Raw genomic sequence first — 27,350 nt, forward strand, 5'->3', positions numbered from 1 at the left:
CGAACAGTGTTTGCCACTGTTCGGGTTCTGCAGAACATCACCCTGTTCGGGGTGACTATATAGCAGACTATATAGCATTGTGTTTAATGCCACTCTGTGTACACGGCTCAGCCACACTATATAGCATTGTGTTTACTTCCACTCTGTGTCTGCTGGGAACAGTAGTACACCGCTCACCCGCCACTGTATAGCATTGTGCTCTGTGTCACTGCTGACAATAGTGGTACACCGCTCACCCACCACTGTATAGCATTTCTGTACTGCCACTGTACTGCTGCCAGTCAGCGTGTACTTTAAGGATAAGTGAAATGAGGAAGAAATCCGGTGAAAGAGGGAGGGGCAAGGGAAGAGGTGTTTCCCCTGACGGTTCACGTACAGGCCACAGGGGAGCACCCAAGAAAACCCACTCAATACTGCCCATGTTGTCCAAGACAACAACCCTCACAGATCCAAAAGAACAGGACCAGATAATTACTTGGATGACCTCTCAAGCGTCCAGCAGTGGGTTAAGCAGCACCAGCACATCACGCACGAGGTCCGAGTCCTCAGCCAGTTAAAGTCTGGGCTTTCTTTGAAGACTGCACTGAGGATGTTACCATGGCGATTTGCAAGGTGTGCAAGACCCGCCTGAGCAGGGGGAAAAGTATTAACAACCTCTCCACCACCAGCATGAGCCGCCACATTCTATCCAAACATCCCACTCTGTGGGCAAACGCGGCAGGACAGGGTACCACCAGCAACACTGCCTCCCTTGGGTTCACCAGACTCACCACCAGACCCGCCTCAGCAGCAGCAGTAGCCCAGCCATTGCGTGGTTCACAACATTCACAAACATCAGACGATGCTGACACTGTCACTTTCCGGACTAGTGCTCTTGAGGTCTCCCAGTGTTCATCAAACACAACAACCAACAGCCCTTCGGTGTGCAGCGCTACGGTTGAGTTGTCTGTCTCTGAGATGTTTGAGCACAAGAGGAAATTGCCAGCAAATGACCCCCGGGCCGTGGCAGTAACAGCCAGCCAGCATAGCCAAGCTTCTGGCCTGCGAAATGCTGCCATATCGAGTGGTGGAGACAAACAGCTTCAAGGGCATGATGTCAGTGGCCATCCCACGTTACGTGGTTCCCAGCCGCTACCACTTTGCGCGCTCTGCAGTGCCTGAGTTGCATGAGCACGTGGTCAGCTAAATAACCCGAAGCTTGAAGAATGCCGTTGCCTGCAAGGTTCACCTCACCACTGACACCTGGACGAGTGCGTTCGGCCAGGGTCGATACATCTCCCTTACCGCGCACTGGGTGAACCTTGTGGAGCCTGGCAGCGATTCCTCACCTGCTACGGCGCGGGTGTTGCCCACGCCGCAAACAGCTGGATAACAACAGCAGCACCTACCTCTCTGACTCCTTCTCCTCCAACGCATCTCAAAGCTGTACCTCATCCGGAAATGCTAACCCAGCACCAGCAGCAGTAGGATCGTGGAAGCAGTGCAGCACAGCTGTTGGCATGCGTCAGCAAGCGTTGCTGAAGCTGATCTGCCTTGGGGATAAGCAGCACACAGGGGAGGAAATTTGGAGGGGAATAAAGGAACAGACGGATTTGTGGCTGGCACCGCTGGACCTGAAACCGGGCATGAAGCTAGACACCTGGCACGAACTGGCAATGTACGCAATAGAGGTGCTGGCTTGCCCGGCAGCCAGCGTTATGTCGGAACGCTGTTTCAGTGCTGCCGGAGGCATCATCACAGATCTGCGTATCCGCCTCTCCACAGAAAATGCAGACCGTCTGACTCAAATTAAAATGAATCAATCCTGGATTGGAAACGACTACGCAACACTCCTGGACCCCAACCAAGTAACATGACCGATGAACATCTGGGATGGTTTACCGTTTCCGGTCCCTGTTTATTGAACCTCTCATCTGTATTACATTTATGACTGCATGGCGGCAAAAAGCATTGCTGCTATATCCGCACGCTTTTTGTCCTCATGCAAGGCCTGGGTTGTTGTGTCTCACAAAGCGTGGCCTTCTCCTCCTGCGCCTCCTCCTGTTCCATCACGTGTGCTGCTGCTGCTGCTGCTGCTGCTGCTGGGTTACCGTTGCCGGTCCCTGTTTATGGAACCTCTTATCTTTATTACATTTATGACTACATGGCGGTACAAAGCATGCTATCCGCACGCTTTTTGTCCTCATGCAAGGCCTGGGTTGTTGTGTCTCACAAAGCGTGGCCTTCTCCTCCTGCGCCTCCTCCTGTTCCATCACGTGTGCTGCTGCTGCTGCTGCTGGGTTACCGTTGCCGGTCCCTGTTTATGGAACCTCTTATCTTTATTACATTTATGACTACATGGCGGTACAAAGCATGCTATCCGCACGCTTTTTGTCCTCATGCAAGGCCTGGGTTGTTGTGTCTCACAAAGCGTGGCCTTCTCCTCCTGCGCCTCCTCCTGTTCCATCACGTGTGCTGCTGCTGGGTTAGCGTTGCCGCGTGGTCCCTGTTTATTGAACCACTTATCTTTATTACATTTATGACTGCATGGTGGTACAAAGCATGCTATCCGCACGCTTCTTGTCCTCATGCAAGGCCTGGGTTGTTGTGTCTCAAAGCGTGGCCTTCTCCTCCTGCGCCACCCTCCTCCTGTTCCATCAAGTGTGCTGCTGCTGGGTTAGCATTACCGGTCCCTTTTCCTGGAACCTCTTATATGTATTACATTTATGACTGCATGCCGACAAAAAGCATGTTACCTGTGCAAAGAAAACAGACATTTCCCGCATTTAAAAGACAGTTTTCCCTTTGAAACTTTAAAATCGATTTTCTCAAAAACTATAAGCTCTTTTTGCTAAAAAATTTTTTCCTCTTGTACCCACTCCCAAGGTGCACATACCCTGTAAATTTGGGGTATGTAGCATGTAAGGAGGCTTTACAAACCACAAAAGTTCGGGTCCCCATTGACTTCCATTATGTTCGGAGTTCGGGTCGAACACCCGAACATCGCGGCCATGTTCGGCCTGTTCGGCCCGAACCCGAACATCTAGATGTTCGCCCAACACTACATCACAGTCAGCAGGCACATTGTTGCCAAACACACTGCTCTCACTGCTGGAGGCCCTCCCTCCTCCAAGCAAGGTCCTTATACCATTTGACTCACATGTTTGCCTACACTAATTAGTTAAGGGATAGCTGCTTCCCTCCTACCTATTCCCTCCTCCCTCCTACCGGAGGGACGAGGGTCTCATCTGCCAGGGAATTACATTATTTCAAAAGCCAGCTAACATACCGTGGCTGGGAATTGAACCCAGGTCTCAGTGCATGGTAGGTAACTAACATATCCATTATGCCACCAACACTACTAGCCAAAACTAGTCCAAGCTCCAAACTCAATCCAAGAGAAAAATTAGACAAGACAAGACAAATAACATTTATATCACACTTTTCTCCTGGCAGACTCAAAGCACCAGAGTTACAGCCACTAGGGCACACTCTATAGGCAGTAGCAGTGTTAGGAAGACTTGCCTAAAGTCTCCTACTGAATAGGTGCTGGCTTACTGAACAGACAGAGCCGAGAATCGAACCCTGGTCTCCTGTGTCAGAGGCAGAGCCCTTAACCATTACACCATCCAGCCACTGCAGGTATAAAGGTGATGACAATGTAAAACTGTATTAATTTGGTGTAATGAGACTGGATTACGTAAGGAATCAACTAGTCCTGAATTAATTTTCAATATGGATCCTATCACCTCTATACAACAATAAACATGTATAAACAGACAATCAGGCTTATAAGCTCCTAAAAAAACAAATGTTGTTAAAGAGAATCTGTACTCTAATATTCTTACACTAAAAAGCATACCATTCTATTCCTTATTTTCTCCTGTGCCCCTCTGTGCTGTTTCTGCCACTCTCTGCTGCAATCCTGGCTTGTAATTAACAGTTTTAGGCAGTGTTTACAAACAAACTAACCAGCTTGTGATAGGCTCACATAAACAGAGTGTGTGAGTCATACAGAGTGTGCAGGGGGCCTGCAGAGGGTGTGTATCGCTTTTATCCAATCACAAGCAGCCCTGCACATTCCACACATTCAAGCCTTAGCCCGACAGACGCGACAAAGGAAAGGAGATAAAATTTATTACAGAGACAGTACAATTAGGAAAGGCTGCAGTAAGCCAGAGCACATTAGAACAGGCATAGGAACTTATAGGATAGAAGAACTAAGGCTGAAATTTTTTTTACAGAGTCTCTTTACCCACTTTACCCCCCGCGGTACGAATTTCTCCGTCCCTTTTTCCCCCCTAAAAAACCAGGGACGGAGAAATCCGTACCTTTCGCGCTACCGCCGCTGTCCACGCTCCTGCCGCTCGTGTGCGTGCTCCCGCTGCTCGTGCATGCTGCCGCCCGCTTGCCCGGAGATCAATGAATGGGAAAATCCATTCCCGTTCGTTGATCTAAGTCCCCACAATGATCCGCTGCTTCTATTAGAAACAGCGCGATCATTGTGATCTTCCCAGCCTCGTACCGCTTCCTGTAAGCGTCCTTCCGGATGCTTACAGGTCGCATGTAAACAAACACACTGTGGCCATCTTGTGGCCAAATAGTAAAACTACACCCTAAAGCATTTTACATATACAAACACATAAGTTTTACACAATAAATTAACTCATTACCTCCCACACGCCCCAAATGTTTTTTTTTGTAGTAAAAAAAAAAAAATACAATAAAAAAAACATAAATAGTTACCTTAGGGACTGAACTTTTTAAATATTTATGTCAAGAGGGTATAACACTGTTACTTTATAAACTACAGGCTTGTAATTAGGGATGGATGCAAAACTGAAAAAAAAATGCACCTTTATTTCCAAATAAAATATTGGCGCCAAACATTGTGATAGGGACATAATTTAAACGGTTTTATAACCGGGACAAATGGGCAAATACATTTCATGGGTTTTAATTACAGTAGCATGCATTATTTAAAAACTATAATGTCCGAAAACTGAAAAATAATAATTTTTTTCCCAAATTTTTTCCTATTTTCCCATTAAAACACATTTAGAATAAAATAATTCTTGGCATAATGTCCCACCTAAAGAAAGCCTAATTGGTGGCAAAAAAAACAAGATATAGTTCAATTCATTGCGATAAGTAATAATAAAGTTATAGACGAATGAATGGAAGGAGCGCTGAAAGGTGAAAATTGCTCTGGTGTTCAAGGGGTAAAACCCCTCAGTGGTGAAGTGGTTAAAGGGGCACTATGGTGAAAAATTTTAAAATGTAATATATGTGCAAACATATATAAATATATAAATAAGAAGATATAAATATGTTTTTTCCAGAGTAAAATGAGTCATAAATTACGTTTCTCCTATGTTGCTGTCACTTACAGTAGGTAGTAGAAATCTGACAGAAGCGACAGGTTTTGGACTAGTCCATCTCCTCATAGGATGTGGAGTGAGGTCTCCATCGTGTGTACATCAAAAAAGGGCGCCGGGAAAAAAGAGCGCGTGGTGTAAACGATAAACAGTATTATCGTTTATAGAAATATTGTGTAGAATTTCGTTTACAAATAGTGTTTTAAGAATTTATAAATCACTAAATAATGTGTATGAGATCGGCAATTCTTAAAACGTTAATCTTCCCTGTTTGTAAACTGAAACTTATATTTACGTTTGTTAAAAACCCTCCCTGTAACTATCCCTAACCCCTAGACCTCCTGTTGGTGCCTAAACCTAAGACCCCCCTATTGGTGCCTAAACCTAAGACCCCCCTGTTGGTGCCTAAACCTAAGACCCCCCAGTTGGTGCCTTAACCTAAGACCCCCCAGTTGGTGCCTAAACCTAAGACCCCCCTGTTGGTGCCTAAACCTAAGACCCCCCAGTTGGTGCCTAAACCTAAGACCCCCGTGTTGGTGCCTAAACCTAAGACCCCCCTGGTGGTGCCTAAACCTAAGACCCCCCTGTTGGTACCTAAACTGAAGACCCCCCAGTTGGTGCCTAAACCTAAGACCCCCCTGTTGGTGCCTTAACCTAAGACCCCCCAGTTGGTGCCTAAACCTAAGACCCCCGTGTTGGTGCCTAAACCTAAGACCCCCCTGGTGGTGCCTAAACCGAAGACCCCCCTGTTGGTACCTAAACCGAAGACCCCCCAGTTGGTGCCTAAACCTAAGACCCCCCTGGTGGTGCCTAAACCTAAGACCCCCTAAGGATAATAATGTTTTACAGACATTAATAAATAAAAAAATGTAAATAAAAAAATGTAAATAATTTTTTGGGGTGGATAATAATGTTTTAGAAATGTTTTAGAAATAGTGATTTAGTATCTTTATAAACGTTATTCGTCACGGGCTCATTTTGTAAAGTTAAATCATCACAAACATAGTTATAAATTCTTAAAAATCTCCTGGCGCCGTTTGTTAAAACGTTAATAATCTCCAGCGCCTTTTTTTCCCTGTTCGGCGCCCATTAAACGATATTTATAATGGGAGTGAATGGGGCTCCCTTTTTGTCCACTTGTCTCATGCGCCCAAATCTCCTGCTTCCTTCCATCGTACCCTATGTAAGAAGGAGAGAGGTCTCCATCGTACCCTATGTAAGGTGGAAAGAGATCTCCCACCGTTCCCTATGTAAGGTGGAGAGAGGTCTCCACTGTACCCCATGTAAGGAGGAGAGAGGTCTCCATCGTACCCTATGTAAGGTGGAGAGAGGTCTCCATCGTAACCTATGTAAGGTGGAGTGAGGTCTCCACTGTACCCTATGTACCCATCATGCTCCCATTAATAGGATCGTTCTGTGTCTGTGCAACACGTGACGTTTCTGGCAACACGAGTGTGACTGGGGAGCACACATGACCGGACTGCGCCTGCGCCGACTGTCCCTGACTGAAGGACTTTATGGGATGAACTGCGAAGGATCCAGGTGGCGCAGGAAGATCAGGGAGAGTGCAATCAGCTTGGAGGGGGCTAAAGGAAGCCTCAGGTATGTATAATTTTTTTTTTATATCCCCTGTTTTAGGTACACTTTAAGAGCTGAGTCATTCCTGGATGTGTCAGCAGCACAACTTCTAAATTCTGCAGTACACTCTTCGACAGGTCGTCGACCTTGGCGTAAATGTCATACAATAGATTCTGCAGTAACCCCTTTTTGGGGATCATCATAAATGTACATCTGCTCCAAAGAAGGTGCTCATGTTTACGAGCAGTGGATTCTTCTGTTCCATTAACCAATGGGCCTGAGCTTGGGGTTCACCCTTATGTAGGGAAATGAGGAACCCGAGTCAGAGGCTGGAGGTGTGTCCACCATTTCTGTATGCCATTCATTGGTGAATTGATTACATTTTGCAATGTTACGGAGCTTCTGGGGTCATGGGACAAAAAGAGACAGCTCAGGGCCGCACATGATGTGTACTACTGTCACAACTGAACGGAATCAAGAGAAAAGAACATTAGATGAAAACAAAACATTCATCACTCAAAAGTAAAGTATTTACCATTTGTAACGATCGGTGAAGCACAGAGAGGATCTGATTACCGGTGATCTGCAGTATCACTGGGAATACAGAAGTATACCAGATTATAAGTGATCTGCAGTATCACTGATAATCCGATATACAAGCTAACCTCTGTTCACCTGAGTAGAGTGTAGTGTTTGGTGTAACAGTAACCCTTAGAGGACTAGGCCTCAGCGTAGTAAGGAGTACTACACAGATTCCTTCCGAAGACCTGAGCTCTCCAAGGCGGGAGGAGTCAGACTGACAGTAGGAAGGATTGTCTGAAAGTGACACTCAGGAGGAAGGGTCACTAACAGAGCGAGGAACCGCCTCTAACGGTAAGGTCGGTTCTCGAGGTCGGACAAGCCAGGTAGTACACACACGGACAGATACAGTACAATATCAGAAAGCAAAGGCGGAGTCTAAGTACAGGCAGGGTTCGGCAACGGGGAATCAGATATAACGAGGTACAGAATCAGGAGGCAGAAGCGGAGTCTAGGTACAAGCTGGGGTTCGGCAACAGAGTATCAGAAGTATCGAGGTACAAGATCAGAGTTCAAGGGGATAGTCAAGGCAGGCAAAGGTCATAACAGATAATCACAATCAAACTAGTACTTTAGCTATCAACAGAATCTAGCTAAGTGTAGGATTACAGCTCCAGCTGGTCCCGGCACACTTGCGGATCTAACTACGGATCTGGGTGCTCCCACATATGTGATCGCAATGCCAGACAAAGAGCAAGTGAACAGCCAGCAGTATATATACTCAAGGACCTTTCCAGGACCTCCCTAATTGCTGGACCAATGAGCGTTGTGGAAAATGTCAGCTGACCAGCCTGGTCAGCTGACTCACTTCTGGCTGTTATTTAAACTCAGCCTCTTTGCGCGCGCGCCTGTCACTCTGAATCTTGGTGGACTATCAGTCCCAGCCACACCAGCACTGTCTTGCAATGTATCTTGTGAACCGCTTGCGGGGGCCGCCTCCAATGCGGATTCCGCCGTTCCCAATGCGGATTCCGCCGCTCTGCCTAAGCGTTGTGACGCCCTGCTGGACGCGGAAACAGCCGCCTCACTTTGAGAGACGGCGGCTTTTCCGCGTTTCCTCACACCATTGGGTAACCTTTGCACAGCCCTTCAATCAATCTGTTAAACAGATCAACTCTGTAGTTGTGCTGTAAATAGTGGTAATCACTAACAAACTTTTCCCCCTTTACACCTCTCATGCAGTGGCTGTACTTAGGGGAAGGGCTAATGTAACATATGCACAAGGGCACATGGCTTTCTAGCTCCAATAGCTGAACTTGATTGATGAGTCTGCTCTATGGGTTCAGTCCAGATACTAATGGCAGGTTTAGATGAATGGCTGTCGGGATATGCCCTTGCCCTTTAGCCCAGGGATCCACTTCATGTCCCTCATTGAGATGAATGGAACTGTTAATTACAATGTTTACTGTCCATTGCCATAGCTCCCAACTTTTTGAAATAAGAAAGGGACACTTAAGCCGGACCCCTAGCACAACCCCTACTCACACATACCATAAACATTTCATAAGAAAAATATGTTGTTTTATAATTCATACCACACTGGCCCTTTCTATCCTGCTTCTTGTTCCTTCATATTAACATTTTAAAATAATAAACATATCAATTTAAAGGATGGGGATTAAGGTTAGAGTCAATAAAACACATTTTTCAGTAGAAAAATACATATACTGTATTTACACAGTACATCAGTCCTGAAAGAGGGACAAATGAGGAAGAAGGAGGGACAGAGGGACAGGGCTCCCAAAAAGGGACCGTCTTTCTAAAAGAAGTACAGTTGGGAGCTATGCATTGCAGCGTACAAACCTAAATAGTTCCCATACTTAGCATAGGATCCGTTTCTCTGACAATCTCTGATCGCTGCGTTCCTGCTTCCTATGTGCTATACTGACTATACTTTAGAAATATTGTTTAATTAGGTCACTGAAATTCGTGGATGAAATTACAACATAATAGTGAGGTGAAAGGAAAACCTGGCACACCTGGGCCGACTGTGCATGCATCACTTCACTCGCTTTGTATTTTCAGCAGCAGCAGTTGCCGCTAGACGTCGCTGCTGAGCTGAATCGAGGCGCCGCCAGGTGTCGCTGTGGAGAAGCGATGCAGCCATAGAGCAGCTGCTATAGCGTGTAGCTGCAGCAGGCGCCGCCAGGTGTCGCTGTGACGCGGCGGCTCTGCTTTCTGCTCTCCTGCCCTTTCCCGCCGTCTTGTCGGTAGTTGGTGTTATTATTAGTCAGGCCGGAGCTGCAGCGGTACCACCAGCTAATTTTTCAGCAATGCCGACCGTGGAGGAGCTTTACCGGAACTATGGCATCCTGGCCGACGCTAAGGATGACGTAAGCCAGGTGAGAGCTGAGAGGGCGACGTCTCTCGGTTAACCGCCTGTGCGCGTGCACAGGGGGCGCCCTCAGCCTGATATCTGCCCCTGTGCCCTCATCCTATTAACCCCTTCCCATACCCTCAGACTGATATCTGCACCTGTGCCCTCCTCTTACCCTCCTCCAGCCTGATACCTGCCCCTGTGCCCTCATCCTATTCTCCCCCCTTTTCCAACTTCAGCCTGATATCTGCCCCTGTGCCCTCATCTTACCCCCCCCCCCCCCCCCATACCCTCAGCCTGATATCTGCCCCTGTGCTCTCATCCTATCAACCCCCCCTCCCAACATCAGCCTGATCTGCCCCTGTGCCCTCATCTTACCCCCCCCCCCCCATACCCTCAGCCTGATCTGCCCCTGTGCCCTCATCCTACCCCACCATACCCTCAGCCTGATATCTGCCCCTGTGCCCTCATCCTATCACCCCCTCCCAACCTCAGCCTGATCTGCCCCTGCGCCCTCATCCTGTCACCCCCTTCCAACCTCAGCCTGATCTGCCCCTGCGCCCTCATCCTGTCACCCCCCCTTCCAACCTCAGCCTGATCTGCCCCTGCGCCCTCATCCTGTCACCCCCCTTCCAACCTCAGCCTGATCTGCCCCTGCGCCCTCATCCTGTTACCCCCCCTTCCAACCTCAGCCTGATCTGCCCCTGCGCCCTCATCCTGTCACCCCCCCTTCCAACCTCAGCCTGATCTGCCCCTGCGCCCTCATCCTGTCACCCCCTTCCAACCTCAGCCTGATCTGCCCCTGTGCCCTCATCCTGTCACCGCCTCCCAACCTCAGCCTGATCTGCCCCTGCGCCCTCATCTTACCCCCCCCCCCATACCCCCAGCCTGATATCTGCCCCTGTGCTCTGATCCTATCAACCCCCTCTCCCAACATCAGCCTGATCTGCCCCTGTGCCCTCATCTTACCCCCCCCCCCCATACCCTCAGCCTGATCTGCCTCTGTGCCCTCATCCTACCCCACCATACCCTCAGCCTGATATCTGCCCCTGTGCCCTCATCCTATCACCCCCTCCCAACCTCAGCCTGATCTGCCCCTGTGCCCTCATCTTACACCCCCTCCCATACCTCAACCTGATCTGCCCCTGTGCCCTCATCTTATCCCCTCCCCCCCTCCCATACCCTCAGCCTGATCTGCCCCTGTGCCCTCATCTTACACCCCCTCTCAACCTCAGCCTGATCTGCCCCTGTGCCCTCATCTTACACCCCCTCTCAACCTCAGCCTGATCTGCCCCTGTGCCCTCATCTTACACCCCCTCTCAACCTCAGCCTGATCTGCCCCTGTGCCCTCATCTTACACTTCCTCCCATACCTCAGCCTGATCTGCCCCTGTGTCCTCATCTTATCCCCCCCCCCCTCCCATACCTTCAGCCTGATCTGCCCCTGTGCCCTCATCTTACACCCCCTCTCAACCTCACCCTGATCTGCCCCTGTGCCCTCATCTTATCCCCCCCCCCCTCCCATACCTTCAGCCTGATCTGCCCCTGTGCCCTCATCTTACACCCCCTCTCAACCTCAGCCTGATCTGCCCCTGTGCCCTCATCTTACACCCCCTCTCAGCCTGATCTGCCCCTGTGCCCTCATCTTACACCCCCTCTCAGCCTGATCTGCCCCTGTGCCCTCATCTTACACCCCCTCCCATACCTCAGCCTGCTCTGCCCCTGTGCCCTCATCTTATCCCCCCCCCTCCCATACCCTCAGCGTGATCTGCCCCTGTGCCCTCATCTTACACCCCCTCCCATACCTCAGCCTGCTCTGCCCCTGTGCCCTCATCTTATCCCCCCCCCCTCCCATACCCTCAGCGTGATCTGCCCCTGTGCCCTCATCTTACCCCCCCTCCCAACCTCAGCCTGATCTGCCCCTGTGCCCTCATCTTACCCCCCTCCCAACCTCAGCCTGATCTGCCCCTGTGCCCTCATCCTATCTGCCCCTGTGCCCTCATCCTATCACCCCTCCCAACCTCAGCCTGATATCTGCCCCTGTGCCCTCATCTTACACCCCCTCCCAACCTCAGCCTGATCTGCCCCTGTGCCCTCATCCTATCACCCCCTCCCATACCCTCAACCTGATATCTGCCCCTGTGCCCTCATCTTACCCCCCATACCTTCAGCCTATCTGCCCCTGTACCCTCATCCTATCACCCCCTCCCAACCTCAGCCTGATATCTGCCCCTGTGCCCTCATCCTATAACCCCCCCGGTACTTATCCGTTAGTTGGGCGTATCTGGCAGGTGGCGCTAATTACTATTTCCCCCTCCAGGCCTCCATGGATAGTAGGGAAAGATGTAACTCTGATGGAGTTTTGTCGCCACCTGCCGGATGCGCCCGGCTAACGGATAAGTACCCACCCCCTCCCAACCTCAGCCTGATCTGCCCCTGTGCCCTAATCTTACCCCACCCCCCTATACCCTCAACCTGATGCCCCTGTGCCCTTATCTTACCCCCCATACCCTGGGTGGTCCCGCTGGCAGCCTCTGAAGGGTCGCGAACACGTGCTTGCTTGCACATGCGCAAAAGGCCATCGGGATCAACGATCCTTTAGAGCAGTGATGGCTTACCTTGGCACTCCAGCTGTGACAAAACTATAAATCCCACCATGCCTCTGCCTCCATGAGTGATTCTTAGAGTTGTCAGAGTATTGCAATGCCTCATGGGACTTGTAGTTCTACCACAGCTGGAGTGCCAAGGTAAGCCATCACTGATTTAGGGGCTGCAAGCTGGACCCAGGAGTAGACCAAAGTTGCAGTGAGTGATGCAAATGACTTCTAGGGGATGGAAGAAGCCCCAGGTAAGTAAAGCTTTTATTTATTTTTCCAAAATCCTGTGGCATGGTGTCAGGGATCAGGTTATGTACTCAAATCACTGCAAGTGCCTAATGGAAACTGGCCTTAATAGCAAGGGCTGTGGCCGGGTCATGTTAGCCAGGGAGCTCTCTCAGCCTGTCACTCAGTGATTCCCTCTGTGTAAGGGCCAATTTCCACTAGGGGCCGTTTCTAATTCCGCTACCGCTGTACTGCGCAGATGCAGCCTGGATCACTAAGCCATGCACAGCTATAGTGATTAGGATGTGTGCTGCGGCAGTGCAATCTGGACGGCATTGAACAGATAGGCAGCGTTACTCCGCCCCTTTTCACCTCTTCAGATTCGGCTGACTGAGAAGTGTATTCCTATCAAATTCTGTGATCTGAGCATTCTCATGTTTGTCTTTGCAGCACAAAGCCGCTTATCAGGTCATCCTGGATGGAGTTAAGGGAGGAGCCAAAGAGAAACGATTGGCAGCACAGTTTATTCCCAAATTCTTCAAGCATTTTCCAGAGCTGTCTGATGCCGCCATAAACGCACAGCTAGATTTGTGTGAAGACGAGGATGTTTCGGTACGATTAACATTGCATATATTGGCTGATTATTTGTGTATGGACTATAGAGTCACGGATATGTAATTTAGGGCTGTAAATCTGTGTGGCTGAAAGAAAACACCAACAAATGGCAAGGTCAGTAGCTCCAGATGAGAGAAGATATAGTGTGGAGAGCAAGAATCAGAAGAATGGCCATCAGATTGCTAGCTTTCTTGAGAATGAGTCATGGTTCAGTACTCTTCTAGTCCACATAAGCTCAAAGGACAAGCATGTTTAATTAAGGCACAACAGTAGTGACGTAGGGAGCCTCTATTATCATGAAAAAAAGCTTTATTAACTACATGCGGATAACCCCAAACCCTCCCTTTAAAACCACCTTAAAAAGGCTGTAAACATTGAGGCATAGGGCCTAGTCTAAAGGAGTGCACTCCTAATATTAATCATATATTGATTGAATTTATCTTCAGGGCCCCCTTGATAAAGTGACAGGTGCAGCAAGTCTTGCCTCCAAATGTTAATGTCAAGCGAGAATAGCTAATCTTCCAGGCAGCCAGTTAGTATATATAGTGAAGCAAGCAGTAGTGGTAGTTGCAATAGCTCGGCTTCTAGTAGCTGGTGATGTTGTTAGTACGTCAGCTATGCCTCTAGTACACCCCTCATTTCATGCGCTGCCTTTTTTTCCTATTGCACGCCCGACTGCATCAACACAGGGTCGGCGTTCATCCAGACTCACGTGTCCATAAGGCCCGGTTCACATTGGCGGTCGCCGTCCGGAATCGCCGAGCCGGACCGCATGCGGAACGGACGCACGGCACAGCAATGAAAGTCTATGCGTCCGGACCGGATCCGGACTCCGGCGTAAGATCCAACATGCGCTATTTTTTGGTCCGGCTCCTCCGGCAGACGTATCTGGAGCGGAGCCGGACTGTTGCATCCGGCCAATACAAAGAAATGAGAACCGGAAAGCGCACAACACACTGGCCGTGAAAAACGGACACTCCACCCCACCTCCCATGCTTCCTCCATGCTACAGCGGCCATCCTGGACGGGGACACATGGGCCCAGCGCCCACAGAGTGGAGCAGCAGCGACCTCACGCTGGAGCTCCCCAGCAGCAACATGTCCGATACGTCTGATAACGAGGAGGTGAGGCCTTACAACGACCCCAGAGCTTCTGCCGACCTCCCAGACCCCAAGTATTATCAGCTTGTTATCTCAAACGGATCCGGACCGCAACCGTGTTCATACCGCACGGAAAACGGATGCAAACGGAACGGATCCGGATAGGAACCGTACGGATCAGGTCCGGTCCAGATCCGGTGCGGTCCGGACATCCGTTCCGGTTTTTAAAAAAACGCAAGTGTGAACGGGGCCTAAGGGAGTAGTTGCGCATTCCTGTTGGGGCGGGTACTACCGGCACTATTCAGTTTGCTAGCCGGGTTCCCTGCGTGCCCTCTTGTGCAGCGTCTCCAAGTGCCGCGCGGTTTAGCGGTGTTCACAGTCGGGGAGTGAGCGGAGGCTTTGGAGTTCGCCTAGTCGCGTGACAACAGCCCACGTGACTCGTTTCACCCGCTTCCGGGTTTCATCAGACGTGACGTCACAGGCCAGCTCTCTCTTTTTATGCGCATGAGCGGAGGCCTGTAGACGTAGTAAAAGTAATTAAAAACAAGCAGGGTTAAAGTTAGAGTATCCTTACTCCCTCCAGTGGCGAATCATAGAATACTTTTAGGTTCATGTCACTATTTAGTCCAGTTGGCTGCAGAGCATTACATTTGTATATCCAATAGGATTCCTTTTTTAGTAGTTAATCACCTCTCTCCATGGGCTTATATTAAGTTTGTAAATGCCCATAACTTTTAAATGGCTGGGATCTGAATTATGTTCCATTTGAAAGTGCATTGCTGCTGGACTTTTTTCTTCCTTATTTAGGATATTATTATGTTCTTGTATCCTTTTTCTTAATAATCTGTGGGTTTTTCCAATGTAGATTTTTTTGCATCTACAACGTAGCTGATAAATGACTCTTTCAGTTGAGCACGATATATAATCATTTATATGGAAACATTCCGTTTTATCCTGGTTGTAAAAAGTGTCACCTTTTTGTACATAGGGGCAGATGTCACAGTTTCCACATCTATTCATTCCTTTTTTCCATTTCCGTTTACCCCTATTCCTGCATTTATAACCCAAGTCACTTGTCACCAGGAGGTCATTTAAGTTCCTGCAACGTTTTGCTGCCATATGTGGATATTCACCCACTATACTTTTTAGGAGCTGATCTCTACATAGCAAATGCCAGTGCCTTTCAAGGATATTCTTTAGATCATAATAATGAGATCCATAGGTAGTGACTATATGTGTGCAACCAGAAGGGTATTGTTTAATACTAATCTTTCCTGATGCTTTTTCATAAGCCTCTTTAATTTTATTTTCAGGATAACCTCGTGCTCCCAGCCTAACCTTTAGCTCCTCCGCCTCTTTTTCAAAATCGCCCTGTTTTGTACAGTTTCTGCGAATACGCATGAATTGACCTCTGGGAACTGCCCACTTTTGTGATGGCAGATGAAAGCTAGTGGCTGAGAGCAGGGTGTTGCCTGCGGTTTCCTTTCGATATGTTCTTGTATAGAGATTGCTGCCCTCTTTGTATATCTTTAAATCTAGGAATGAGATTTCCCTTTTAGCATATGTGTAAGTTAGGAAAATATTGCTGTCATTTCTAATTAACTCATCAATAAAGCAATGTAGTTCAGATTCAGATCCCCGCCATAGGACCAGTATATCATCCACAAATCGTAGCCAGAGTGCGACATGCTCCCGATAGGCCCTCAACTGCTTAACAGTCCTCTCCTCCCAAAATCCAAGATGGAGGCAGGTGTATGCTGGGGAGCATGCTGCACCCATGGTCACGCCCCTCTTCTGTCGATACAATTCTCCTTTAAATTCAAAAAATTGCTATCCAGGATCAGTTTCATGAGATCCACTACATATTCACATTGATCACTATACTTTCCAAATTTTCTTTCTAGGAAGAAGCATAAGGCCTCTAAACCTTTTTTATTTGGTATAGATGTGAAAAGTGATTCCACATCTAGGCTGACTAGTATCCAGCCCTCCTCTACCTGCACATCCTCCAGCACAGCTAAGACCCTTTTATCAAGGGGGCCCTGAAGATAAATTCAATCAATATATGATTAATATTAGGAGTGCACTCCTTTAGACTAGGCCCTATGCCTCAATGTTTACAGCCTTTTTAAGGTGGTTTTAAAGGGAGGGTTTGGGGTTATCCGCATGTAATTAATAAAGCTTTTTTCATGATGCTAGAGGCTCCCTACGTCACTACTGTTCCTATAATATATAGGTGAGACTCTGCGTTTAATTTAGGTAGATATCCCGCTTGTTGTATATGCAATGTTTAATCAAGGCATTTATCACAAATGATATTCTTACACAGTGCCAAATTCAGTCACCACTCACGGAGTTGTCTTTTTAAAGGACAACTGAAGTGAGGTATATGAAGGCTGCCATATTTCACAGTGCGACGTTAAAGTCGCACGTTAGAAAATGTTGTAACGTGGACTAACGCACAGCAATACAAAGTCTGTGCGACACTCACAGTGCACACCTTGCGTTGTGTGTAACGTGTAGCAATATTTAGAGAGTGCTGCATGCAGTGCGTTCAGCAATAAATCTGCTGCATTGTGTGTGTTGCACGTGCTCAGTAATGTATTTTTTATTTATTTATTTTTTTTTATGGAACGCATGCACTGGTTTAGTTCCATCACTGTGCGACGAAAACTATGCACCAAACACAGTACTATAACGTCCAAGTTAGTCTTTCAATGCTTTGCATTAGGGGTACGTTATGCGACCTTAACGTCGCATCAAACGCACCATCCCACTGTGAAAGAGGCCTTAAAGAGGAGCTGTCAGATATACTATCTCAGAAAACTCCACATATGAGTAGATAAATACCGTATTTTTCGGAGTATAAGACACTCCGGACCATAAGACACACCTAGATTTGAACACAAAAATCAGGGGAAAAATATAAAACTTGTTGCAACTATGGTGCAGAGGAATCTTGTAGAGCTCTCCCCTCTAGCAGTCTTAGTAATTCTGTTATTAACCCCCCCCCCCCCCCCCCCCTTCAGCAATTCCCTTCTCCCAGTTAGTTATGCCCTAATTGAAGCAAAAACAGGAGGTTTGTGTTTGAAATATAACTGCAGCATAGGAGTCCCCCATTGGAGTGCAACACTCCAATGGCCTGCACCTAGGACTACAACCTATAGAAATCCATCGCAAGACCAAAAAGCTGGCAAGGACAGCCCACCAAAACAGCCAGTGCACAGCTAGCACAATCAGCATTCTTGACAGTACTCACACCAATTTTGTGTCATGCCATCGCAGTCCCTGTAGTAATTATAAGTCGTGGCCATTCAACTGCAGCCACCAGGCAGGGTTATGAAGAGGTGGGCACCCCAGCTTGTGTGTAACGTTTTTATCCAGCAGGAAGGTCAGTTTGGCAACAGCAGCAGTGGACCGAATAACAAGCCCTTCAGTTCACATATGGAGAGCCGTTAGCGGCAGCCACGAAAGAGGTTTTCAACTGTGGCGCCGCTGTTCACCTCCGCCATGCAGCTCCGCCCTCCACTTCCTGGTAGGTCCGGTCACACACAGGAGCCTGTGGATAGTGGAGAGGCTGTTAACAGTGTGTGAGCCGAGCAATCCGCTGCTCATACACTGTTAAAAGCCGCCCAGCTTCCTCTCTCACCTCCCCCCCCCCCACATATTATCAGCAGATGGGCAGGCTATGATAACTTGCTACTCATTCTGCTGCAGACGGAGCTCTCAGCCACTCCTCTATGCTCGTCTGCAGGCACGATCGCCATTCAGCTCCCTCTCGCCCATTCACCTGGCATATCAGCAGCTGGAAGGCAAATGTGGTAAGCTGGATACCGATCTTGCTAACAGCCTCTGCGTTATGCTTTTACATGAGCTGCCCAGCTTCCTGTCTCTCTCCAACTGGCATTATAGCAGCAGGCACGCAATTCAATCTTGTTACATTACTCAGCCTCTCCGCTATCCACAGGCTCTAAATTACCGTCAGGATTACTGGGGGAGGGTGGGAGAGACAGCAGCGCTAGGCAAAATATGTAGCATTTATACTATAAGGCGCGCTCACTTTTCACCCCCAAATTTTGGGGAGAAAAAGTGCGTCTTCTAGTCCGAAAAATACGGTACTTGCTCTAACATAACATATGTATTGCACTGTCCACGTTTTTTTTAAAAAAAAGAGGAAATCTTTCTTAGCATTTCACATTTTAAGTGTGGCTATTTTGAAGCCAATCCTGATGTAATTTCCCCCCCCCCCCCCCCCCCCCTCTCCTCTACTTGATTGTGTATGCATTGCTTGCCCTCCACTATAGAAAATGCATTGTCAGCATGAGAAATGTTGGCCAATCAGAGAGCAACAGAGGTGTGGGGAGGGGGTGGGGGGGAGAACAGGAGGGAAAGAGGCTTCCGCCAATCAGGCTGCATTAGTTAACCTAAAGGGAAGTAGAGAGGCAAAAAAGGACAACCCAGCATGCCCTGCAACTTCCTTTTTGTGTACTAAAGTCAGGTAAACTTCTTATAAACAAGAAAATAAATAGTGACTAACTTTTGGATTGCCTAGTTAGCATCCTTACCGTATTACTTGCTTACCAGAAAAAAATAAAACCTTGTGTTTTTTTTTTTTTTTTTTTTTTTATGCCCGACGGTTGTACTAAACATTACCAGTTGCCCGGTAGCCCTGCTGATCTATGTGGCTGCAGTAGTGTCTGAATAACACCAGAAACCAGCATGTAGCTAATCTTGTCAGATGTGAAAATAGTATCAAACACCTGATCTGCTGCATGCTTGTTCAGGGTCTACGGGTAATAGTATTAAAGGCAGAGGATCAGGATTGGCATCTCATCGATCATCCCTATTGGCCAGTGTATTGGGCATCCTCTTTCTCCCCACCCACTAACTGTTGCTGCCTTCCCGTGCCTAATGTTGGAAGCTAGGACCCCACTACATACAGGAAATAGTGGGGGGAAATACTAGGCAGGGCTGCCCCACAATTTAGGTTTAGTAGTTTGCAATAGGAACTTTATATTGCAGTGTTAGTTTTGCTGGATCTCCATATAAAAAGTCTAAACTTTCTCCAGCTATCTTAAGCAGTTAATTATCCTGTGCTGAATTTCTCTCTTTAGATTCGGCGACAGGCCATTAAAGAGCTATCACAGTTTGCCACAGGAGAGAACCTTCCACGGGTGGCAGATATTCTGGCTCAGCTACTGCAATCAGGTATGGTATGACTGACTTCTCAGAGTCTCTTTCCTGCTCCTGTGCTAGTGATAATGGGGATTCTCCTTTCCTGCTCCTGTGCTAGTGATAATGGTGGATTCTCCTTTCCTGCTCCTGTGCTAGTGATAATGGGAATTCTCCTTTCCTGCTCCTGTGCTAGTGATAATGGGAATTCTTTCTTGCTCCTGTGCTAGTGATAATGGTGGATTCTCCTTTCCTGCTCCTGTGCTAGTGATAATGGGGATTCTCCTTTCCTGCTCCTGTGCTAGTGATGATGGGGATTCTCCTTTCCTGCTCCTGTGCTAGTGATAATGGGAATTCTCCTTTCCTGCTCCTGTGCTAGTGATAATGGTGGATTCTCCTTTCCTGCTCCTGTGCTAGTGATAATGGGGATTCTCCTTTCCTGCTCCTGTGCTAGTGATAATGGGGATTCTCCTTTCCTGCTCCTGTGCTAGTGATAATGGGGATTCTCCTTTCCTGCTCCTGTGCTAGTGATAATGGGGATTCTCCTTTCCTGCTCCTGTGCTAGTGATAATGGTGGATTCTCCTTTCCTGCTCCTGTGCTAGTGATAATGGTGGATTCTCCTTTCCTGCTCCTGTGCTAGTGATGATGGGGATTCTCCTTTCCTGCTCCTGTGCTAGTGATAATGGGAATTCTCCTTTCCTGCTCCTGTGCTAGTGATAATGGTGGATTCTCCTTTCCTGCTCCTGTGCTAGTGATAATGGGGATTCTCCTTTCCTGCTCCTGTGCTAGTGATAATAGGTATTCTCCTTTCCTGCTCCTGTGCTAGTGATAATGGGGATTCTCCTTTCCTGCTCCTGTGCTAGTGATAATGGGGATTCTCCTTTCCTGCTCCTGTGCTAGTGATAATGGGGATTCTCCTTTCCTGCTCCTGTGCTAGTGATAATGGTGGATTCTCCTTTCCTGCTCCTGTGCTAGTGATGATGGGGATTCTCCTTTCCTGCTCCTGTGCTAGTGATAATGGGAATTCTCCTTTCCTGCTCCTGTGCTAGTGATAATGGGGATTCTCCTTTCCTGCTCCTGTGCTAGTGATAATGGGGATTCTCCTTTCCTGCTCCTGTGCTAGTGATAATGGGAATTCTCCTTTCCTGCTCCTGTGCTAGTGATAATAGGTATTCTCCTTTCCTGCTCCTGTGCTAGTGATAATAGGTATTCTCCTTTCCTGCTCCTGTGCTAGTGATAATAGGTATTCTCCTTTCCTGCTCCTGTGCTAGTGATAATGGTGGATTCTCCTTTCCTGCTCCTGTGCTAGTGATAATGGGTATTCTCCTTTCCTGCTCCTGTGCTAGTGATAATAGGTATTCTCCTTTCCTGCTCCTGTGCTAGTGATAATAGGTATTCTCCTTTCCTGCTCCTGTGCTAGTGATAATGGTGGATTCTCCTTTCCTGCTCCTGTGCTAGTGATGATGGGGATTCTCCTTTCCTGCTCCTGTGCTAGTGATAATAGGTATTCTCCTTTCCTGCTCCTGTGCTAGTGATGATGGGGATTCTCCTTTCCTGCTCCTGTGCTAGTGATAATAGGTATTCTCCTTTCCTGCTCCTGTGCTAGTGATAATGGTGGATTCTCCTTTCCTGCTCCTGTGCTAGTGATGATGGGGATTCTCCTTTCCTGCTCCTGTGCTAGTGATAATAGGTATTCTCCTTTCCTGCTCCTGTGCTAGTGATAATGGGGATTCTCCTTTCCTGCTCCTGTGCTAGTGATAATGGGGATTCTCCTTTCCTGCTCCTGTGCTAGTGATAATGGGGATTCTCCTTTCCTGCTCCTGTGCTAGTGATAATGGGGATTCTCCTTTCCTGCTCCTGTGCTAGTGATAATGGGGATTCTCCTTTCCTGCTCCTGTGCTAGTGATAATGGGAATTCTCCTTTCCTGCTCCTGTGCTAGTGATAATGGGGATTCTCCTTTCCTGCTCCTGTGCTAGTGATAATGGGGATTCTCCTTTCCTGCTCCTGTGCTAGTGATGATGGGGATTCTCCTTTCCTGCTCCTGTGCTAGTGTAAATGGGGATTCTCCTTTCCTGCTCCTGTGCTAGTGATAATGGGGATTCTCCTTTCCTGCTCCTGTGCTAGTGATAATAGGTATTCTCCTTTCCTGCTCCTGTGCTAGTGATAATGGGGATTCTCCTTTCCTGCTCCTGTGCTAGTGATAATGGGGATTCTCCTTTCCTGCTCCTGTGCTAGTGATAATGGGGATTCTCCTTTCCTGCTCCTGTGCTAGTGATAATGGGGATTCTCCTTTCCTGCTCCTGTGCTAGTGATAATGGGGATTCTCCTTTCCTGCTCCTGTGCTAGTGATAATGGGGATTCTCCTTTCCTGCTCCTGTGCTAGTGATAATGGGGATTCTCCTTTCCTGCTCCTGTGCTAGTGATAATGGGGATTCTCCTTTCCTGCTCCTGTGCTAGTGATAATGGGTATTCTCCTTTCCTGCTCCTGTGCTAGTGATAATGGGGATTCTCCTTTCCTGCTCCTGTGCTAGTGATAATGGGGATTCTCCTTTCCTGCTCCTGTGCTAGTGATAATGGGGATTCTCCTTTCCTGCTCCTGTGCTAGTGATAATGGTGGATTCTCCTTTCCTGCTCCTGTGCTAGTGATGATGGGGATTCTCCTTTCCTGCTCCTGTGCTAGTGATAATGGGAATTCTCCTTTCCTGCTCCTGTGCTAGTGATAATGGGGATTCTCCTTTCCTGCTCCTGTGCTAGTGATAATGGGGATTCTCCTTTCCTGCTCCTGTGCTAGTGATAATGGGGATTCTCCTTTCCTGCTCCTGTGCTAGTGATAATGGGGATTCTCCTTTCCTGCTCCTGTGCTAGTGATAATGGATATTCTCCTTTCCTGCTCCTGTGCTAGTGATAATGGATATTCTCCTTTCCTGCTCCTGTGCTAGTGATAATGGATATTCTCCTTTCCTGCTCCTGTGCTAGTGATAATGGGGATTCTCCTTTCCTGCTCCTGTGCTAGTGATAATGGTGGATTCTCCTTTCCCAGGACGTCATTCAGGACAGCACCCCTGGTGAGACTTGTCTCCCTTCCCTCAACTGTGGACAGGAAGCTAATGATTAAACAAAATCTGCATAATTTATTAGACAGGCACTATATAAGGAGGTTCTGGTACCTGCATCTCCAGTATTTCAATTTTTTTTATTTATTTTTTTTTCCTGTCCCAGACGGGACGCTTCAGGAGGGCCTTATTGCCAACCATGCCGGGCGGCAGAAGCAGCGCTGTGGCAGGGGACGAGTCAGAGTCGGTCAGGCGGCCGGCGGTTCTTTTGCCCAGCACATTCTAGGCTTCTCCTAGACTGAGGCAGGCTTTATGCACGCATTGGACTTCTGGCCGGAAGTCGGCGGCAGGGGCCGGGGAAACTTCGAAGGGGGAACAGCTGAGGTGGATTACAAAGGTATTTCAGGGCTGGTGCACACCGAGCGGCTCTTTCAGCGTTTCTGCAGCCGCTTGCGGCTGCGGATCCGCTTGGTCAATGTATCTCAATGGGGTGGTTCACACCAGAGCGGGAGGCGTTTTGCAGAAACGCATACTCCCGGGGTGAGGCGTTTTTTGGATTGCAAATGCGTTTCTGCCTCAATGTTAAGTATAGGAAAACCGCAAACCGCTCTGAAAAACTCCTGTTCAGAGCGGTTTTGCCGGCGGTTTTGTTACAGAAGCTGTTCAGTAACAGCTTTACTGTAACAATATCTGAAATCTACTACACCAAAAACGATTCACAAAACCGCAAAATGCTAGCTGAAACGCTACAGAAAAATAAGAAAAAGTTTCAAAATCTGCTAGCATTTTGCGGATCTGCTAGCGTTTTTTGGTGTGCACCCCCCCACTTGATCGATGGCACTGAGGGCCAGACATGGCCCGCGGGCCGGAGTTTGACATGTATGCTTTAGACAGAACAGCTGACGCGACAAAGAATTTCCCAATTAAGAAAAGGTCTTTTCAATTTAAACGTTCATTTCGAGCCCAAAATAAGACTGAGGCAGACAATAGAAATCCCAATAAGAAAAGATGGGCCCCCTATAAATCCCAGAAAGGAAATTCTTCAGCTACGCCATCTACACATACTACCAGGGCTGTGGAGTCGGAGTCGTGGAGTCGGGCAATTTTGGGTGCCTGGAGTCGGAGTCGGGAAAAAATGCACCGACTCCAACTCCTAATGAATTTGTAACTGTAATTAAAATAGAAAATATGATAAAATGTTCTATTTCTCAGATAATAGTCATTAAAAATAATGTATATATACAGTAATAGCTGTGCTTAGTCCACAAAAATGAAATAAACCAATCAAAATTAGTTACTTGTGCTGCTTCAATAAAGCAGTCCCCGTATTTTTAAGGTCAGATATACATATCTGATTGTGACTGTATATATGATGTGTACACAGGAATCTCATATATACTAAATAACATCTATGCTGTAAGAATAAAGCCTGATGTGTAGCCGTGTCACTAATAGAGATGGTCAACGAGATGAAAATAATTCTGCATTGATGCTGATTTATGCAAATGTATGCACTCTCTTTGCTCATGAAATCAAATAATTTGATATGTTAAAATTTGGTTTGGTGACTACAAATTAAAGGGTAACTGAGACGGATGAAAAGTAAAGTTTTATACATACCTGGGGCTTCCTCCAGCCCCCTTCAGGCTAATCAGTCCCTCGCTGTCCTCCACCACCCGGATCTTCTGCTATGAGTCCTGGTACTTCAGCCAGTCAGCGCTGTCCGGCCGCATGCCGCTCCCACAGCCAGGAACATTCTGCACCTGCGCAATAGTGCTGCACAGGTGTAGTATGCTCCTGGTGGCGGAGTGTGTGCATACGCGCTACGCCCGACTGGCTCAAGTACCAGGACTCATAGCAGAAGATCCAGGTGGCGGAGGAGGATAACGAGGGACTGATTATCCTGAAGGCGGCTGGAGGAAGCCCCAGGTATGTATAAAACTTTAATTTCATCTGTCTCAGGTTTACTTTGTTACACAGTAGTACTATACTCTACATATGCACTCCCCACAGAGCTGCAGGGAATCCACTGAGAATGCTGTGCACATTGAACACAGAGGCGTTGTCTGTTTACAATCTCCTCATTCCCCTGCAGAGTACCTGCACATCATTCTTACATGTACCCACACTTACATTGCCTAGGGCCTGATAGATGTTCTTTGTTCTGGTTTGTACCTTTTACAAGTACTCTTACCAAGGACTAGTTTTAGTCTAAAGGGAATAAATATAGTCTACATATCCTTCTCACTTCAGTTGTCTTGTAAAATTCCTAAGCGTTGGCAGTTAAGAGACGAATTTCATGTTACATACTTTTAATCAACAAAATTGTAATATGCAAATTAGAGGAGTCGGAGTCGAGGAGTCGAGGAGTCGGAGTCGAGGAGTCGGAGTCGGTGGAATCCTAAACTGAGGAGTCGGAGTCGGAGTTGGTGGATTTTTGGACCGACTCCACAGCCCTGCATACTACGACTGAGCGCTGTCCATTTGAAAGGAACTCTGAACAATCTTGCTGACTATCTAAACAGAAAAGTTCTGCATCAAGACGAATGGTCTTTGAATCTAGAAGTGTACAACCAGATAACAGATCTTGGGGGTCTTCCAGATGTAGACCTCTTTGCCAGGAAGGACAATGCAAAGTGCCAGAAGTTCTGTTCTGTGTCCACAGGACAGCCCATGGAAAATAGATGCTTTCTTGATTCCTTGGGGCAAGAATTTAATGTTTTGTTTTCCTCCACTGTCACTTCTGCCACAGGTATTGAACAAGATTTCGCGAGAGTAATATTAATCGCTCCTACCATGTTTCCCCGAAATAAGACACTGTCTTATATTAATTTCTTTCAAAATTTGTGCTAGGTCTTATTTTTGGGGAGGCCTTAAATTCTATGGTGGTAGCCAGATTCCCCCCCCCCCCCCCCCCCCCGCCCGCTACCTTTACCTCCCCTACTCCTGCGGCTGTCCCCCTGTTAAAATCCGGAAGCCTCTCCTTATGCCTGTCATTATGCACACCACCTGCCCGCCCGCTCCCTTTACCTCCTCTGCTCTTGCTGCTGTCCCCCTCGTTAAAGTCCGGGAAGCCTCTGCCTATTCCTGTCATTATTCACACCGCAGATTAGCGGTGACTCGCAGTGAAAGCAGCTACAGGAATGTATCCGGTAACAGCGCTGACAGGAAGTAAACGGAGACCACTTCCTGTATAGTGTAGAGCTGTACAGAGGCGCCAGTAGGATAAAAGTCACTAAAACGTTTAAAACGTCCGGGTTGCGGTGGTGGACTAGCCAACCCAAAACAGACACAGGTACTGTCGATTCAAGTAATAAATAATTTATTTATATACTCCAAAGACGAGTTGCAGCGCGTTTCATGGGCAAAATCCCGCTTCCTCGGGCAATAAACAACTGGAGTGATGCACAGCACGGAGTCCAAAATACGCTTGGCACCTCTGTGAACATTACCGATCCGATCATATTGCCGAACCGTCCGGACCTTCTACTTCAGGGTCCAGCCTTTCACCCAAATCTCACCATGCTTCACCTTTCTGCCTGGAACCTGAATGGGACCTTTTGATCCAGAGCAGGAAGAAAGTTATGAGATTAATATATCAGAAAGAGTGGAGAATTTATGGCTGGTGTTCTAGGAATTTGGCTGACGTTCATTCGTCCGCATCAGTTCTGGAGTTCCTTCAATGCGAATTCCAGAAAGGTCTTAGTGTCAGTACACTCAAGGTACAAACTTCAGCTTTAAGAGTCTTTTTGCAAAGAAAATTGGTACAAGAATATTTCGCTTTTTTTTTTTTTTTAATTCAGGCATTAACCACTTGCCGACCAGGGGTGATTTGCCTGATCTGTGCTGCGTGGGCTCTCCAGCCCGCAGCACAGATCAGTATTATGCCAGGGCGATCAGACTTCCGGCCTGCGCATTGAAGGATAGGCTGCGCAGCAGCGTCGTATGATGTAAACAGCAGGGATTTCTTCCCCGCGTGTTTACATTTTGCCGGCGAGCCGCAATCGGTGGCTCTCCGGCTGTTCACGGAGACACCCTCCGTGAACGGACATGGAAAGGTTTCCATGGAAACCTGCAGACGACCAGTTTACGCCAATCGGCGTTAGCTGGTAATCAAGAGGTTAAAAAGATTAAAGAGACTCTGAAGCGAGAATAAATCTCGCTTCAGAGCTCATAAATAGCAGGGGCACGTGTGCCCCTGCTAAAACGCCGCTATCCCGCGGCTAAACGGGGGTCCCTTCACCCCCAACCCACCCCCCGCAAAAGAGTGTCGTAGAAAGGTCGCAGATTTATTGCTTCCTGGAGGCAGGGCTAACGGCTGCAGCCCTGCCTCCAGTCGCGTCTGTCAGCGGCGCATCGCCGCCTCTCCCCCGCCCCTCTCAGTGAAGGAAGACTGAGAGGGGCGGGGGAGAGGCGGAGATACGCGCTGACAGACGCGCGTGGGGCAGGGCTGCGGCGGTTAGCCCTGCCCCAACCAGGAAGCGCTCCCCCGCTGCACCGAGGGGGATTTAGGGGTGAAGGGACCCCCGTTAAGCCGCGCTATAGCGGCGTTTTAGCAGGGGCACACGTGCCCCTGCTATTTATGAGGTCTGAAGCGAGATTTATTCTCGCTTCAGACTCTCTTTAAGACCTGTTGTTCGTTCCAAGACTCCATCTAGGGGCCTTAATATGGTTCTTCATGCAATGTGTGATTCGCCACTTAAACCATTAGATCAAATTTCTGGTAAAATGTTGACTTTGAAAACGGCTTTTTTGC

The 27,350-nt window shown here is 48.0% G+C and overlaps 1 protein-coding gene across 1 annotated transcript in view; it reads left to right on the forward strand.

The window, feature by feature from the left end:
- The first annotated feature begins 9,692 nt into the window (after nt 1-9,692).
- Nucleotides 9,693-27,350, forward strand: part of API5 (apoptosis inhibitor 5) — a 45,054-nt gene continuing 27,396 nt past the window's right edge. The window contains exons 1-3 of the mRNA XM_068261028.1: nt 9,693-9,856; nt 13,103-13,264; nt 19,482-19,575. Of these exons, the coding sequence (XP_068117129.1) occupies nt 9,788-9,856; nt 13,103-13,264; nt 19,482-19,575 (325 nt within the window). The 5' untranslated portion in view covers nt 9,693-9,787. The remainder of the gene's footprint in view (nt 9,857-13,102; nt 13,265-19,481; nt 19,576-27,350) is intronic.

The sequence above is a fragment of the Hyperolius riggenbachi genome, chromosome 11 (genome assembly GCF_040937935.1).
Source record: "Hyperolius riggenbachi isolate aHypRig1 chromosome 11, aHypRig1.pri, whole genome shotgun sequence".
In the NCBI taxonomy this organism is placed as follows: Eukaryota; Metazoa; Chordata; class Amphibia; order Anura; family Hyperoliidae; genus Hyperolius; species Hyperolius riggenbachi.